Source organism: Pseudophryne corroboree, chromosome 3 (assembly GCF_028390025.1).
Source record: "Pseudophryne corroboree isolate aPseCor3 chromosome 3, aPseCor3.hap2, whole genome shotgun sequence".
NCBI classification, from domain to species: Eukaryota; Metazoa; Chordata; class Amphibia; order Anura; family Myobatrachidae; genus Pseudophryne; species Pseudophryne corroboree.
In genome coordinates this window covers 548195162-548212422 of record NC_086446.1, presented here as the reverse complement: position 1 = coordinate 548212422, position 17261 = coordinate 548195162, and the positions used below count along the sequence as shown (strand labels likewise).

Sequence of the window (17261 nt, the reverse complement as noted above, 5' to 3'; positions counted from 1 at the left end):
GTTCTTCCGTCTCCTGACACGGCAGCCCTAAAAGATCCTTCGGATCGTAGACAGGAAAATACATTGAAATCCATTTATGTCACCACGGGTACGCTACTCAGACCAGCCATTGCATCTGCGTGGGTGAGTAGTGCTATCGCAAAATGGGCAGATATCTTGTCATCTGAAATGGATACCCTCGATAGGGATAGCATTCTTTTGACACTAGGGCATATCAGGGACGCAGCAGTCTACCTAAAGGAAGCTGCGAGAGATATTGGCCTCTTGGGATCACGGGCCAATGCCATGGCAGTCTCAGCTAGGAGAGCATTGTGGATTCATCAATGGAATGCTGATGCTGACTCTAAGAAAGCTACCGTATAAAGGTGGTGTATTGTTTGGTGACGGCCTCGCTGATTTGATATCTATGGCTACCGCGGGTAAGTCATCATTTTTACCTTATGTGCCTGCACCACAAAAGAAAGCACGCCACTATCAGATGCAGTCCTTTCGGCCCAATAAATACAGAAAGGGCCGAGGGTCTTCCTTCCTTGCTACTAGAGGAAAGGGAAAAGGTAAACGATCACCGGCTGTGGCCAGTTCCCAGGAGCAGAAGTCCTCCCCGGCTTCTGCCAAGTCCACCGCATGATGCTGGGGCTCATCTGCGGGAGTCCGCACCGGTGGGGGCACGTCTCAGGCTCTTCAGTCAGTTCTGGGCTCGTTCGGCCCTGGACTCATGGGTCTTGGAAATAGTGTCCCAGGGGTACAAACTGGAGTTTCATGATGTTCCCCCTCACCGATTTTTCAAATCGGCCTTACCAGCTTCTCTTCCAGACAGGGAGGTGGTATGCACCGCAATACAAAAATTGGGTCACAATCAGGTCATTGTCGGGGTTCCCCCATCACAACAGGGAGAAGGCTTTTATTCGAGCCTGTTCGTGGTCCCGAAGCCAGACGGCTCAGTCAGACCAATCCTGAACCTTAAATCCCTCAATTTCTACCTAAAAAAATTCAAATTCAAGATGGAATCTCTCCGGGCAGTGATCTCCAGTCTGGAGGAAGGGGGTTTTATGGTGTCGGTAGACATAAAGGATGCCTACTTACGGGTGGTATTCATGTGACCGCGGGGTCAGCTGACCGACAGTCACATGACCTCCTCCACCAGCCCGACGGGTCACTATCCCGATGGTCGGCATGCCGACCAACAGGGACTATTTCCACTCGCCCCTCCTCGCCGGGATCCCGGCGTCCGTATGCTGCCGGGATCCCGGCGTCGGTAAGCTGACCGGCGGTCTCCTGACCGCCGGTCAGCAGTACTACACCCCTACTTACATGTTCCCATTTATCCCCCACATCAGGCTTACCTGAGGTTTGCAGTTTAGGATTGTCATTACCAATTTCAGATGTTGCCATTTGGTCTGTCCACGGCTCCGAGGGTTTTCACCAAAGTATTGGCCGAAATGATGGTTCTCCTACGCAAGCAAGGAGTCACAATTATCCCGTACTTGGACGATCTCCAAATAAAGGTGAGATCCAGGGAACAATTACTGCAGAACAATATGCAATCCCTGACAATTCTGCAGCAACATGGTTGGCTCCTAAAGTTGACAAAATCACAGTTGGTTCCGACGAGACGGCTGCCATTTTTGGGATTGATTCTGGACACAGAATTACAGAGAGTTTTTCTTCAAGTGGAAAAGGCTCTGGAAATTCAGAACCTGGTCAAACAAATCTTGAAACCGCCAAGAGAATCGATCCATCAATGCACTCGGTTGCTGGGGAAGATGGTGGCGGACTACGAGGCCATTCAGTTTGGCAGATTCCATGCCAGATTCCATGCCAGAGTGTTTCAGTGGGACCTGTTGGACAAGTGGTCCGGGTCCCATCTGCACATGCACTGAAGGATAACCCTGTCTTCCAAGACCAGAGTCTCACTCCTGTGGTGGCTGCACAGCTCTCACCTCCTAGAGGGATGCAGGTTCGGGATCCAGGACTGGATCTTAGTGACCACGAATGCGAGTCTCTGAGGATGGGGAGCAGTCACACAGGGGGAAAGTTTCCAGAGAAGATGGTCAAGCCAGGAAATGTGTCTACACATAAACGATCTGGAGTTAAGGGCCATTCACAACGGCCTTCTGCAAGCAGAACATTTTATTCGCAATCAGTCCATTTTGATTCAGTCAGACAACATAACAGCTGTAGCGTGCATAAACCGCCAGGGCGGAACGAAGAGCAGAGCGGCTATGGCAGAGGCCACAAAGGTGCTCCGTTGGCCGGAAAGGCATACAAGCGCTCTGTCAGCAATCTTCATTCCAAGAGTGGTGTCAGGAATCGGCGCTCTGCTACGTCTCACTTACCACGCGCTGGTGTGCGGGCCTCCGGAGGTCATGGCCCCAGTTGCGGCTGCATGGGTGTAGTAACTGCGAGCGTTCTCTTCCACATTGCTGAGTACTCCTGAAGTCTGGTCCTGTGTGGGTTTTGCTGCGTGCTGATGTCCAGCCTGTGTGGATGTTACCATGGCACAATCACCAGCAGCAGAGACTCTCCTCAGGTGTTCATATTACCATCTTACTTGTGCACTGGCTATCAGTATTTCATCTGTGCCTCTCAGCAGTATTACTACCAATGGCTTAGAGACTGTTTCCTGCTTGAGTCTAGTAAAGCTATCTGGACTTGTGTGCTTTATAGAGACTGAGTGTTTCTTATACATATTGGAGTTCTGCCTTTCAAGTTACTTTATCTTATGTTATACCGAGACTGTGTGCTATCAAGTACTACTGGACTTTAGTTATATCATCTGCCTTCAGTATTGTTGTTTTCATATTTCCTTTGCAAGAGACCTCAGCTATTTAAATTCAGTTATCAACCATTGTCATTCCATTACCGGTTTTCTGTTCACTCTCTGTTATTCCATCTGCTCAGTAATAATAAAACATCAGCGCCTATGCGCAGGACTTTTTATATTGCCTCCACGTTTAATCCATCATACCAACACTGACCCACTAGCGCCCCCGCCGGGGACAGACAAACCCAGAGACCTGACAGTTTGTCCGAGGCCCATGGACCCGGACGGTGGTCAGAGTGTGGGGTCAGGGACACTCCAGGACCTAGTGTCACGACTGGATGGTCAAGAGGCTGCGCAGCAGCAGATTATGCAATTCTTGCAAGGAATGTCTTTATGTTTAGATACTCTGCAACAATCACTTCCAATTCCAGTTTCCCCAGTGTCCTCTTCAGTTACAGTTCCTGTTCCTCAGTTTCCAGCCCTCCAGTTGCTTCTGTTCCAATGTCTCACATCCATCTTCCTACTCCGAGTAAATTTGATGGTAATTCTAAGATGTGTCGTGGATTTCTAAATCAATGTGAAGTTCAGTTTGAATTGCAGCCACAGAACTTTCCAACACCTAGAACAAAGGTTGCTTATATTGTTTCTATTCTAGCTGGCTCTGCTCTGAACTGGGTCTCTCCACTGTGGGAGCGAGCAGATGCAATATTGAACAACTATACTGAATTTGTTGCCGCATTCCGACGCATCTTTGCCGAACATGGGCGTACGACCTCTGCTTCTTCTGACCTCCTTCAGATCCGCCAGGGAACACGTACTGTGGGTCAGTACATTATCCAATTCCAGACATTGGCATCAGAGGTGAAGTGGAACAACCAGGCATTGGTTGTCGCCTTCTGGCATGGTCTGTCTGACCGCATAAAGGATGAGTTGACTACTCGAGATTTACCAGAGCAACTGGAAGCTCTAATTTCCCTATGTGTCAAGTTGGATCTACGTCTACGCGAGCGAGCCTGTGAACGCTCTCGAGGTGATCTTCGCAAGCACCGAGCTATGCCTCCTGGACAGTCTTTACCTATTATTACTGATGAACCCATGCAGGTAAACAAACCTCGTTTAACACCTGAGGAGCGGACCAGAAGATTAAGGGAAAGACTGTGTCTCTATTGTGCTGCTGCTGGTCATCTGATTGGTTCCTGCCCTGCTCGGTCGGGAGACGCCAGAGGAGGAGTCAAGTTAGAGACCTTGAATAAAGCTCCTTCATTTCAAGATCTTATATTACCTGTCACCTTGGAAAGGTCAGAGGGACTCCAGTCTTTGTCTGCTTTAGTGGATTGTGGTGCTACTGGGAATTTTATCACGCTAGCTGCAGTGGATAGACTACATCTCCCAGTGTCTAAGCTGTGTCGTCCAGTTTATCTCACGGCCGTGGATGGAAGCCATATTCCTGAAGGTTCCATCTTTCAGCAAACCAAGCCGGTAGTTCTGGGAGTAGGCTTCCTGCATTCTGAGCTCATTGAGTTCCTGGTTATACCTAAAGCGGGCTACGAGATTGTACTGGGTATGGCTTGGCTCCAACTGCACAATCCGCAATTTGACTGGTCTACATTACAGTTAACAGCATGGAGTTCCTCCTTTCATCAGTCTTGTCTAGCTCAAGTGTTTCCAATAAAGTCTTCAAGTGTAAAGTCTCAGTCTGAACTTCCGGAGGCCTATCAGGAATTCACTGACGTCTTCAGTGAGAAAGCAGTGGATGTCTTGCCTCCCCATCGAGAGTGGGATTGTCCCATCGATCTGGTTCCAGGGAGCAAGCCGCCTAGAGGGCGTACATACCCTCTTTCAGTCCCAGAGACTCAAGCAATGCGTGAATACATAAAGGAAAATTTACAGAAAGGATTCATCCATCCATCCTCTTCCCCAGCTGGTGCTGGATTCTTCTTCCTCAAGAAGAAAGATGGAGGACTTCGCCCCTGTATCGATTATCGGGGTTTAAATGACATCATGATCAAAAATAGCTACCCGTTACCTCTTATCACAGAGTTGTTCGACAGAGTTAGAGGGGCTTCCATCTTCACGAAACTGGATCTTCGCGGGGCTTACAATCTTATCAGGATTCAAAGTGGTGATGAGTGGAAAACCGCCTTCAATACTCGTGACAGCCACTATGAATATCTAGTGATGCCCTTCGGTTTAAGTAATGCCCCGGCCGTGTTTCAAAACTTTGTCAATTAAGTGTTTAGAGATCTCCTGTATAAATGTGTGGTAGTTTACCTCAATGACATCTTGATATTCTCCCGTGATTTAGTCTCTCATCGCCAACAGGTGAAGGAGGTTCTGCAACGTCTTCGACGGAAGCATCTGTATGGCAAGCTGTCCAAATGCACATTAAGCTTCTTCAATATCTTTCTTAGGATACATCATTTCCGGAAGAGACCTTCAAATGGATCCAGCTAAACTGGAAGCTATAGAAAGCTGGTCTCTTCCAACAACACAAGTCAGTTCAACGCTTCATTGGCTTCGCTAACTACTACAGAAAGTTTATTAAAGGCTTTTCCACGCTAATAGCTCCAATTACCTGCCTTACCCGGAAAGGGGGAAATCCTTCCCAATGGTCTGACGACGCACTGTCCGCCTTTCATAAAATAAAACAAGCTTTTATTTCAGCTCCTGTGTTACAACAGCCGGATGTCAGTAAAGCCTTCATCTTGGAAGTGGATGCTTCAACGGTTGGCGTGGGCGCAGTCCTGTCCCAGGTTGGCAGTGATGGTAAGACTCACCCCTGTGGGTTTTTTTCTCGTAGGTTCTCGACCGCAGAAATGAACTATACCATCGGCGACCAGGAGTTGTTAGCAATCAAGTTGGCTCTTGAAGAATGGAGGTATCTGCTGGAGGGTACGAGATTTCCCATTACCATCTACACGGATCACAAGAACCTTCTCTACTTGAAAGCCGAGCAGTGTCTGAATCCTCGGCAAGCAAGGTGGGCTCTATTCTTTTCTCGCTTTGATTTTAAGTTGATGTTTAGACCGGGTTCACAAAATGTCAAAGCGGATGCTTTGTCTCGCTCCATGAGCTCAAACGAGGAATCCGCAGAACAGGCTGCTCGACCAATATTAAATCGGTGGTTTTCGCAGCTACAGGGATGTCGCAAGTCCCGCCTCCAGGCAAGATGTTTGTCTCTCCAGAGCTTCGTCCAAACCTTCTGTCTTGGGCTCATACGTCCAAGTTTACTGGTCACCCTGGGGTTCTAAAGACTTTTAAGTTTCTGTCTCAAACGTATTGGTGGCCTCGTATGAAGGTAGATATTCAAGAGTTCATAGCTTCATGTCCCAAATGTACTCAGCATAAAATTTCTCGTCAGGCTCCCGCAGGCCAATTGATACCCAATTCCATTCCTAGGCTCCCCTGGTCCCATTTGTCGATGGATTTTATTTCTGATCTCCCTCCATCCAAAGGGTATGACACCATCTGGGTAATAGTCGATAGGGTTTCAAAAATGGCACACTTCATTCCACTCATGGGATTACCCTCTGCTCCAAAGTTGGCACAGTTGTTTCTTCGTGAAATATTCAGGTTACATGGACTTCCAACAGAAATCATATCTGACCGAGGAGTACAATTTGTGGCCAAGTTTTGGAGGGCTCTGTGTTCAGCGCTACAGGTAAAACTGAAGTTCTCTACGGCCTATCATCCTCAAACAAAGGGGCAGACAGAGAGGGTAAATCAAGAACTTGAGACCTATTTGAGACTGTATATCTCTTCTTCACAGGATGACTGGGTAGAGTTGTTGCCCTGGGCAGAGTTTGCTCATAATTTCCGTTATCATACTTCAACTGATACAACTCCTTTTTTCGCAGTTTATGGTCAGCATCCTAGAGTACCGGATTTCCAAGAATTACCTGCCATAGATGTGCCTGCGGCTGCTTCTGCTCTTCAGCGGTTTGCCCAAATTTGGAAAGAGATCCATTCATCTCTTAAAAAAGTTTCTCAACGGTATAAAATGTTCGCTGATCGGAAGAGGCGAGCAGTTCCTAGTTTGAAACCGGGCGATAAAGTCTGGTTATCTACCTGTAATCTCCGGCTCAGAGTTCCCTCAATGAAGTTTGCTCCACGGTTTATTGGACCTTTTCCAATAGAAAAGGTTATTAATCCGGTGGCTTATAAATTGAAACTGCCTGCTTTTTTGAAAGTACCCAACTCATTCCATATTTCTCTCCTCAGACCACTAATTCTCAATCGTTTCCAGAGAACGCTTCCAGCAGCTCCAAAGGTACAAACTCATCGGGGCGTGGAATACGAGGTGGAAAAGATCTTAGACTCTCGACATCGTTATGGTAATCTGCAATATCTCATTGACTGGTCTGGATATGGTCCTGAAGAGAGAAGTTGGGTCAACGCCACGGATGTACATGCTCCATGTCTGATTCAAGCCTTCCACAGACTCTTCCCTGCCAAGCCTCATGGGTGTTCGGTGCCCACCCATAAAGGAGGGGGTACTGTCAGGAATCGGCGCTCTGCTACGTCCCACTTACCTGCGCGCTGGTGTGCGGGCCTCCGGAGGTCATGGCCCCAGTTGCGGCTGCATGGGTGTAGTAACCGCGAGCGTTCTCTTCTGCATTGCTGAGTACTCCTGAAGTCTGGTCCTGTGTGGGTTTTGCTGCGTGCTGATGTCCAGCCTGTGTGGACGTTACCATGGCATCTGCACGCAGCTGATTCTGGTGTTCAATCCAGCACTGTATCTCCGCCTGCAGTTTGTGTCCAATCACTGCTGAGCAGGAGGTATAACTTCCAGCTTGTGGCTCACTCACATTGCCTCGGACAACAAGTCACATACCGTGTGCTTTAGTTCTCCTGGTTCCTGTATTCCTGTTTCCAGCGATCCCCGTGGTTACTTCCATTTGTTCCAGTCTTCATTCTCACAGCTCTCCTGTTAACTCCGGACTCCAATTCCATTCAGCCACAATCACCAGCAGCAGAGACTCTCCTCAGGTGTTCGTATTACCATCTTACTTGTGCACTGGCTATCAGTATTCCATCTGTGCCTCTCAGCAGTATTACTACCAATGGCTTAGAGACTGTTTCCTGCTTGAGTCTAGTAAAGCTATCTGGACTTGTGTGCTTTATAGAGACTGAGTGTTTCTTATACCTTTTCAAGTTACTTTATCTTATGTTATACCGAGACTGTGTGCTATCAAGTACTACTGGACTTTAGTTATATCATCTGCCTTCAGTATTGTTGTTTTCATATTTCCTTTGCAAGAGACCTCAGCTATTTAAATTCAGTTATCAACCATTGTCATTCCATTACCGGTTTTCTGTTCACTCTGTGTTATTCCATCTGCTCAGTAATAATACATCATCAGCGCCTATGCGCAGGACTTTTTATATTGCCTCCACGTTTAATCCATCATACCAACACTGACCCACTAGCGCCCCCGCCGGGGACAGACAAACCCAGAGACCTGACAAGTGGACAACTGGGAAGCAGACTTCCTCAGCAGACACGATCTCCATCCAGGAGAGTGGGGTCTTCATCAAGAGGTCTTTGCAGAAGTGACAAGTCTTTGGGGAATTCCTCAAATAGACATGATGGCGTCTCACCTCAACAAGAAACTTCAGAGATATTGTTCCAGGTCAAGAGACCCTTAAGCAATAGCAGTGGACGCCCTAGTGACACCGTGGGTGTTTCAGTCGGTGTACATGTTTCCTCCGCTTCCACCCATTCCAAAAGTGATAAAGATCATAAGAAAAACAAAGGTTCAAGCGATCCTCATTGTTCCAGACTGGCCAAGGAGAGCTTGGTATCCAGACCTTCAGGAATTACTCATAAGAGATCCCTGGCCTCTTCCTCTGAGGGAAATCGGTGAAGGCCCATTCTACCAGAAAGGTGGGCTCATCCTGGGTGGCTGCCCGGGGGGTCTCGGTATTACAACTTTGCAGAGCGGCTACTTGGTCGGGTTCAAACACCTTTGCGAAGTTCTACAAGTTTGATACCCTGGCTGATGAGGACCTCATGTTTGGTCAATCGATGCTGCAGAGTCATTCACACTCTCCCGCCCGTTCTAGAGCTTTGGTATAAACCCCATGGTTCTTGAAGTGTCCCCAGCAACCTCTAGGACGTATGAGAGAATAGGATTTAAATACCTACCAGTAAATCCTTTTCTCTTAGTCTGTAGAGGATGCTGGGCGCCCGTCCCAGTGGGTACTGTATCTGCAGTTATTAGTTATGGTTACACACATGTTGTGTTACGTTTATAGTCAGCCTGTTACTGATGTTGTTCATACCATTGACTTGCGTTGTGTTGAATACCATGTTGTACGGCGTGCTTGAGGTGTGAGCTGGTATGTATCTCACCTTAGTTTAACAATAAATCCTTTTCCTCGAAATGTTCGTCTCCCTGGCCACAGTTCCTATAACTGGAGTCTGGAGGAGGGGCATAGAGGGAGGAGCCAGTTCACACCCCTTTGAAAGTCTTAAAGTGCCCATGTCTCCTGCGGATCCTGTCTATACCCCATGGTTCTTGAAGTGTCTCCAGCATCCTCTACGGACTAACAGAAAAGGATTTACCGGTAGGTATTAAAATCCTATTTATACACACAAACCAGTCCTTTCCTATAGGCAAGAAGGGACAAAAGAAAGATACTCATTTTTGGGAGCACACTTATAAGATTCAAATTTATTAAAATATAACTTTTAATTCAATAAGTTAAAACATATAAGACTTATATTAGTGAGAAGGTGTGAAGGTTTAGGGAAGTAAGGAATTTGCTTCTTAATTGGATAGAAAAAACTAGGAGACTGGTCTCACAAATAGTATACTGATGGTCAGTGTAAAGAGGCAGACAACCAGAGTGGTAATTTGCAATGCCTTATATCGCTGTAGTCCAGGTGTGGATTGGAATGGAAAACGAGTCGGGAAATTTATGTAAGCAGCCGTAATGATGACGGGGTCTATTGTGGGTGTGGGTTCTGTTGAAGGGGAGAGGTTCCTCCTCATAGGGTCTGATTTTAAGTCTTGCATCTTTTGCTGCAGTTGCTTCTTTGACTTTATGCTAATGCTGCTGCAAAGCCCTGCATCAATGCAAGGGCATAGGTACCAGAGGTGCAGAGATTGCAGCTGCTATGGGTACCAGAGGTGAGAGGGGCCCACCTACTCTGCAAAAGTTACATGTCTTATATACATTTTTCGCCATTGGGTGATTTATTGTCACCCCAACAAACTTTTGCCATGGGGTCTACAATATATCTTGGTATATCCTAGACCTGCTCATTGTAATGTGGTATAAAATGAACTGGAGGGTATTATAATGTTACATAATGTGAATTGTGGCATGTGATGTGCCTAATATGAAGTGTAGGCTCTATAGTGTGGCATGATATGAACTGGGGGCCCTATAGTGTGGCATACTGTGAACTGGGGGGCACTGTAACGTGGAATAATATGAACTAGGGACACTGTATGTTCTAATGTGAATCGGGGGTACTTTTATTACATAATGGAAACTAGGGCACTACTATGGTTCACAAAATGCAGTAGTACTATTATGGGGCATAAAATGAACAAAGTCTGTGGAGAGGAGTCTCTCTAGAAGCACATGGACAGGGGTCCCTTCAATATGTTGCTATGGGGCCCAAAAAGTTCTGGCTATGCCCCTGCATGATCCATGCATCCAAATATGCAAGGACTGAGGTGCTCACTTTTAGTGTCTGCGGACTCTGCAATAATGCTTTGTGCATCTTTAGACGCCACCATCGGTCGCTCCATTGAAACTTTCACCAGCCCTATGCTATGTGCAGATCATCCATCTGAGTATGGCTTCCAATGTGAGCAATTCAGTGTCTCTATATGCAACCACTTTAAGTAACACGCCCACACTACGTTACATCTGTGTCTGATTAGCCAACCCCCTATAACTACACAGGAATGCCCAACACATTTCTAATACACTTCTTGGTGCATATGTATGACTCTGTACTGCAACTCTGTATGAACACCATTGCGGTGCACACATACGCTGTGCAACTGAGACGCAAGCGCAGATGAAAAACATTGCATAAGAAAAAATAAAACACATTAGCCCACACAGGCAAATACGCATACTTTGGCCCCCACAGAAAACAGTAAAATAAATTGGTACCCGCAGGAAAACAAAATTAAATGTATAATATAGCTTTTGGTATTATCATTTGTTTTAAATTACCACTGCTGTTTGAAAGCCCCAGTGACACTGAGAGGTTTTATCATTCTTGGCTGTAACCGCTATATATTTATTCATTTATTAACATTTATGTAGTGCTAGCATATTCCATTGCACTTTCTTTCAAAGTTGGGCGGGGGATGATTGGGAACTAAAAAATTGGCCCTGGAAATATTTACAGAAGTTGCCTCATATGGCTAACACCGGAGGTATACTGTGTAACCATGGCGGCACCACCACTCCTCACATGTCAACAAACAAATCAGGCCCCTCCTGCACATCGGCCTACCGGGTATCCTCTCTTGTGACCGATTCCACCCTGGGACCTGTTGTCTATAGCAACCAATCAGATTCTAGTTATTATGTTGTAGAAGGTGATATATAAATGAGTAGAATCTGATTGGTTGCTATGGGCAACATCTCCACTTTTGTAAAACCAAACTTTAGTAAATATTCCCCTATGAGAGCAAAATCCTGCTAAACTAAAACTGTCTTCTATTCTAGAACTACTTGGCCTGAAAAGGAAGCACGATTGAGAAAGACCATCAAACAAGTCCTGAAGTGCGATGTTTTCAATAGCAATCCCTTGGAACCTGTTGTTCTCCCACAAGCTGACTGTGTCCTGAGCTGTCTGTGCCTGGAAGGAGCCTGCTCAGACTATGAGGCCTATGTTACTGCTCTAAAAAATATAACAAAATTATTAAAACTAGGAGGTTACTTAGTGCTCGCCGGTGATTTGGGCAACACTTACTACATGGTAGGCAATGTGAAGTTCTCTGGTCTTTCTCTAAATGAAGAATTTCTGAAGGAATCTTTAATTGGAGCTGGGTTTGTTATTGAAAAATTTTCGATTTCTAACAAAACCGCAGAAATCCCGGAAGAAGCAGATTGTTTGGCTAATTATGTTATAACTGCTAGGAAAGAAAGAGATATAGAAGCAGTGTAATTATAAATAGCACTGTTTATAAGGTATAGGGCTTTTAGAAGCCTTGTGTGACAGAGCTTATAAAAATTGCTAAACCCCTTGGACAATTACTATTAATGCCTATAATTATTTTCAATAGGTTTTAAAAAATATATTCTACCTGCCAATTGGAGAGGACCCTTAGTTGCCCTGCTGGTGATACAAACTTTGCCCTATCAACAATGGCCATCTCCAGCACTTAGTAATGGCCAATACGTACTCTTATTCCTGAATTAGTCGCTAGCAAAGAGAGGGGGAGAGCAGTTTCTAATTGCCTGGGCCAGGGCTTGCTGGAGGGTCCTGGAGAGTAGACCCGTAACCGCTGACCCCCAAATATAATTACCTTCATCCAGGAAGCGGGTCCCTCCACAACAGCCAGCACCGTCTTCCCAGTGATAGTTTTGGGAAGATGGCGCTGCACATTGAGAGCTAAGAATCTGGAGAGTCTCTTCTCTCTAGTGCCCATGCACCATCTTCCCAAATATCACTGGGAAGATGGCACCGGATAAGGAGGGGGGACCCACTTCCTGGAGAAAGCAAGGTAGGAAGTGGTTGCCCTCCCTGCAGGCACCCTGGATTCGAATTACTCACCCTGTGAAGCACGGGCAGCGCCGCAAATTAATATTTTTTAATGTCATTTATTTTTATGAAGTATGGCCATGCCCCCTTTTATGCCACGCCCTCATGCCAGTACTGGGGCCCGGCGTAGCTCCCTACAGCCCTGGTGAGTAGATGGGAGGAGCTGGGAAATTAGACATTTCCTTATGAATTTGGTTTAACTATAGTAATGCAACTTAAGATTTTGTTTTGAGAGCCAAGATATTCACAGACTTCAATGAAGTTTCACATTCATAAGTATTATTAAAATGAAAGATAGCCACAGAGCCATTTTTACCCAAGCAAAATGACTGGATTGAAAAAAAAAAAAAAAGGGTAGCACTGATATGGAATTAGGAATAATGTTATGTCTATATTCTTATGTCTACCAGCATACATTATACAGGGAGTTCAATAAGTCCCTCCATAGTGAGCACTGTCTCTGGCTGTAGATCTCCTCTGCAGCCGTAGGAGGCCAGGGAGGAACAACCTTTAATGTAAGTAAGTATGTAACAAATTTAATTTAATTTCATATAAATTAAGTGTTTATAAACAATTATGTTGTCATATTACTTAGCACACATTTTCTATGGGGGGACTTACTTAGCACACTGTCAATGCGGAGGGACTTTTTGAATTCCTTGTACTGTCATTGACTACAATCCCAGAATGGAAGCATTCACCAGTGCAGTTTATGCTTTCTAGGTTCTGAGGGTTTAGTGGGCCTTTAGCTATGCCTCTGTGGGCCTTTTTAACTAGTTGATATTTACTAAGCACCAATTTATATGGTATAGGAAAGTAGTGATGTTTTTATTCATGTACAAAGTAAGTGCCATGATATGTAGAGAGTTGACATTTAATAACCTGTTGAGTAACTCAAGTAATAAAATTAAGTTATATGTTAAAATAATATGACAAATATATACTGTTTTAGTTTTATATGAAATTGTTTCCTTTTGATGAAGCAAATTTTAATGACCTACCAGCTTGAGGAAGTAAATGGATGTTCTGTGAAAAGCGTAGCTTTATATAGTATTTCATGTTTACTCTCATTTGATCTCTTTTAACTGCTTTTAGTTAAGATAATTATTTTTATAGTTTAAAAAAATAAAATTAAAGTTTATTTTTAATCTTTTAAAAACTAATTATGCAGTAGTAGTACATTATTTTCCAATATCACCTTCTTGGACCTATTTTTTGTATTAATAACCTATGGATAGCGGGAATTTTAAAGCACATCATCCGTACCAAAAGGGTGAGAATAACCATTCACCTGTATTTTCCAGTACTATCTTTACCATTAAAATGTACAATGTCTGGCAATCTATGTGATCCCATTTAATTATGTGACATTAAAAGAGGATTGTCTAGAGGAGAGAGGTTGGGTTGGGTGGTATTTTTAGGTAAGTGAAGAGATGTTTGTTGGTGTTGTTTTGATTATTAGCTTTATGTGTAAATAAAAGTATTTTGTACTGAATTTGGTAGAATACAGGTAACTAATGGAGGGAAAGATTGAGAAGAGCAGCAGACGAATGTTTAGCATGGAAGATCAGCCTCGAAGCTGCATTCAAAATGGATTATAGTGTTGAGAGACTGTTTTGAGGAAGTTCAGTAAGGAAGCTATTGCAATAATCAATACAGGAGGTAATGTGTGTATGAATTAGAGTTTTTGCAATGTCTTGTGTAAGATATGGTCGTTCTCAGGATATGTTTTTTAGATGTACGTAACAAAGGGCAGTTCAAAGTCAAGGATGATACGTAGACAGTAAGCTTGTGGGGTAGGTTGGATTGTTGAGTTATTAACAGTGATATAGTTATCAGGTCGGTAACTACTATTAGCTGGTAGAAATATGATTAATTCTGTTCTGGAAATATTAAGATGAGGTAGCAAGATGACATCCAAGATGAAATGGCAGAAAGACATTCTGTAATGCGGACCAAGCCAGATGGTGACAAATCTGGGGTGGATAGGTAAAATTGAGTATCATCCACATTCAGGTAATACTGAAATCTGAAAGAGCTGATAAGTTTGCCAAGCGATGTGGTATACATTGAGAAAAGCAGAGTACCCAAGACTGAGCCTTGTTGTACTCCAACTGACAGAGGTAGTGAAGAGGAGGTGGATTCAGAAAAACGAACACCAAGGGCTAAATGTAATAGGGTGTGATTTAAGAAAACGTGCAATTTTTAACGCAAATTTGCACATTTTCCAAAAATTGCAAATGTAATAACTTTCAAATTTGATCAAAATCGCAATTTTTTAACATATACAAAAAATCACAAGTGAAAAATCGCATACAGATGTTTTCCCATTGAAAACAATGAAAATTGCAAATGTAATAGGATGCGATTTTTACACTTGCACACAAAACCTTACCAAAAATTGCCAGTATAATAGACCAGGTTTAGACTGGCGATTTTTGTAGAAGCATGCACAGATCAGTGAGATCCATGCATGCTTCTGTGTGTAAATGTTAAGAAAATGTTCAAAGTAAAAATAAAAAATTACGTGAGGGTTCCACCCCCCCCCCCCCAAAAAAAAAAAAAACCTTAACCAGCCCCTGGCTCTTTGAGCTGGTCCTGGTTGCAAAAATATGGGAAAAAAATAAGTAGAGGTTCCCCCGTATTTAAGCAACCAGCATAAGGCTCTTGGACCTGTCCTAGTTCTAAAAGTACAGGAGACAAAAGAAGTAGGGATCCCCCATATTTTCTAAACCAGCACGGGCTCTACTAGCCAGGGAGGTGATGCCGCAGCCGGGGACACTTTTATACAGGTCCCTGAGGCCACAGCATCACACACACCAAATAGTCACCCCTGGCTGGTGTTCCTTGGGGAAGTGGGAACACCTTAAATAAAGGGGATTCCCCCCTACAGGCACCCAAGGGCCAGGGATGAAGCCGAGGCTGTCCACAGCACCCATGGGCTTTGGGTGCTGGGCTGATAGCCATGAAAGTGTTAAAAAAGAATATTGTCTTTTGTTGTGGAACTACAAATCCCAGCAAGCCCCCTCACATGCTGATACTTGGAAAACTACAAGTCCCAGAAAGCCCCACGCATGTTGGTACCTGGAGAACCACAAGTACCAGCACGCAGGGAATTAAGTTCCCGCTGGTACCTGTAGTTCCACAACAAAAGAAATACCACAAAAAGGACAAAACACACACACTGTGAAAGTAAAAGTTTATCTACACACACTACATACTCCCACATACTTCGCTAGTGTCCCACACAGCCCCTCCGTCCCCTTGGTAGAGGGTCCTCATTCGCGTAGTGGAAGTGTATGTATAAACATACAACTCTACATGTCCGATGGTTTGGGTGTTAGAGTTTTTTATTTTTTAACTCCTGGGATGCCTACATGGACAGAAGAGGAACGATCTCCACCGGATATTAGGTGAGTATATCGTTTTAATTTTACAGGTACCCCGTGGATTCTGCATGGACAAGGCTGAAAGAGCCCGGGGCTGGTTATGCTTTTGGGGGGGGGACCTGCACGTTGTTTTTATTTTTTACTTTTAACACTTTCTTAGCATTTACACACAGAAGCATGCATGGATCTCACTGATCTGTGCATGCTTCTGACTAAGTAATAAAAACATGACCTAAAAATCACGTTTCCGTTACTAAAAATCACCAATAATCACATGTGAATTCCATTTTAATCTTAGAAATCGCACAATATTACATTTGCAATTTTTTTTTACGACACCTAAAAAATTGCACCCTATTACATCTAGTCCTAAGACTGATGAGAACCATGATGGGGCTGTGTCCTGAAGACCTGGGGACTGTAGTGTTTGTATGGGAAGATAGTGGTCAACATTGTCAATGGCAGCAGAGAGATCTAAAAAGATAAAAATGAGTAATTTAGACTTTGCAGTGATCAGATCATTCACAGCCTTATGGTGCCCACACACGGAGCTATATGTGCTAGGTGCGATTTGAGCTATACTATTTGTGCTATGCGATTTGAACTTCATGCGATTTGACTACACTATAATATGTAATGTATGCAATAAAGTTCAGAAATACTTGCCTGCACATACTATTTTTCCTTGCGATATAAACTACACGTGAACGTGCATCGTATCGCAAGGGAAACTAAACACGGTGCGATGTGAACTAGAAGCAATGCTATTTGAACTAAAAAGATCAAATAGCATGCGATAATCGCACCATGTGGGCACCATTAGTCAGGGCTGCTCTGTGGAGTGCTGGGAATGAAAGCCTTACTGAAGTAGGTCCTATAAGTTGTGTGAGTGAAGAATGTTTGTGAGGCGATTACACCTGGTACACTTGTGGATGGTATGAAAATTGCAAAGTCGGGTTTGGACCCTACTCCTTGCGTTAGGTCACTGCAATCACCCATTTTGTGTCATCTCTTCTAGGCATAACCTATTCCACCCAGGGTCCTTTATCACCTAAAATGACGGCTTTAACCCTGCATTATGGCTACTTTCTAGATTTCCCCTTTTTTCTTTCTGTGTCGTTTTTTGACTTGCTGTAATATTAAATACTTTTTAACATGTGCTGTGTTTTTTTGATATCTGCAAAGCGCCTGGAGTCCTATGGGAAAAAGAGGGCTATATAAATAAAAGTATTATTAGTAGTAGTAGTATTGCTGTTGTTGTTATTATTGTTATTATTTTTGTTATTATTATTATTTTATTATTATTATTAATAATAATAATAATAATAAGCAGTCCGTACAGTTTTGGGTAGCTTAGTAAAAGTAG

At 44.1% G+C, this 17261-nt stretch overlaps 1 protein-coding gene across 1 annotated transcript in view; it reads left to right on the top strand.

Annotated features, from left to right (window-relative positions):
* Window positions 1-17051, top strand: part of LOC135056290 (nicotinamide N-methyltransferase-like) — a 40280-nt gene extending 23229 nt beyond the window's left edge. The window contains exon 3 of the mRNA XM_063961245.1: window positions 11468-17051. Within this exon, the coding sequence (XP_063817315.1) occupies window positions 11468-11909 (442 nt within the window). The 3' untranslated portion in view covers window positions 11910-17051. The remainder of the gene's footprint in view (window positions 1-11467) is intronic.
* Window positions 17052-17261: the final 210 nt, after the last annotated feature.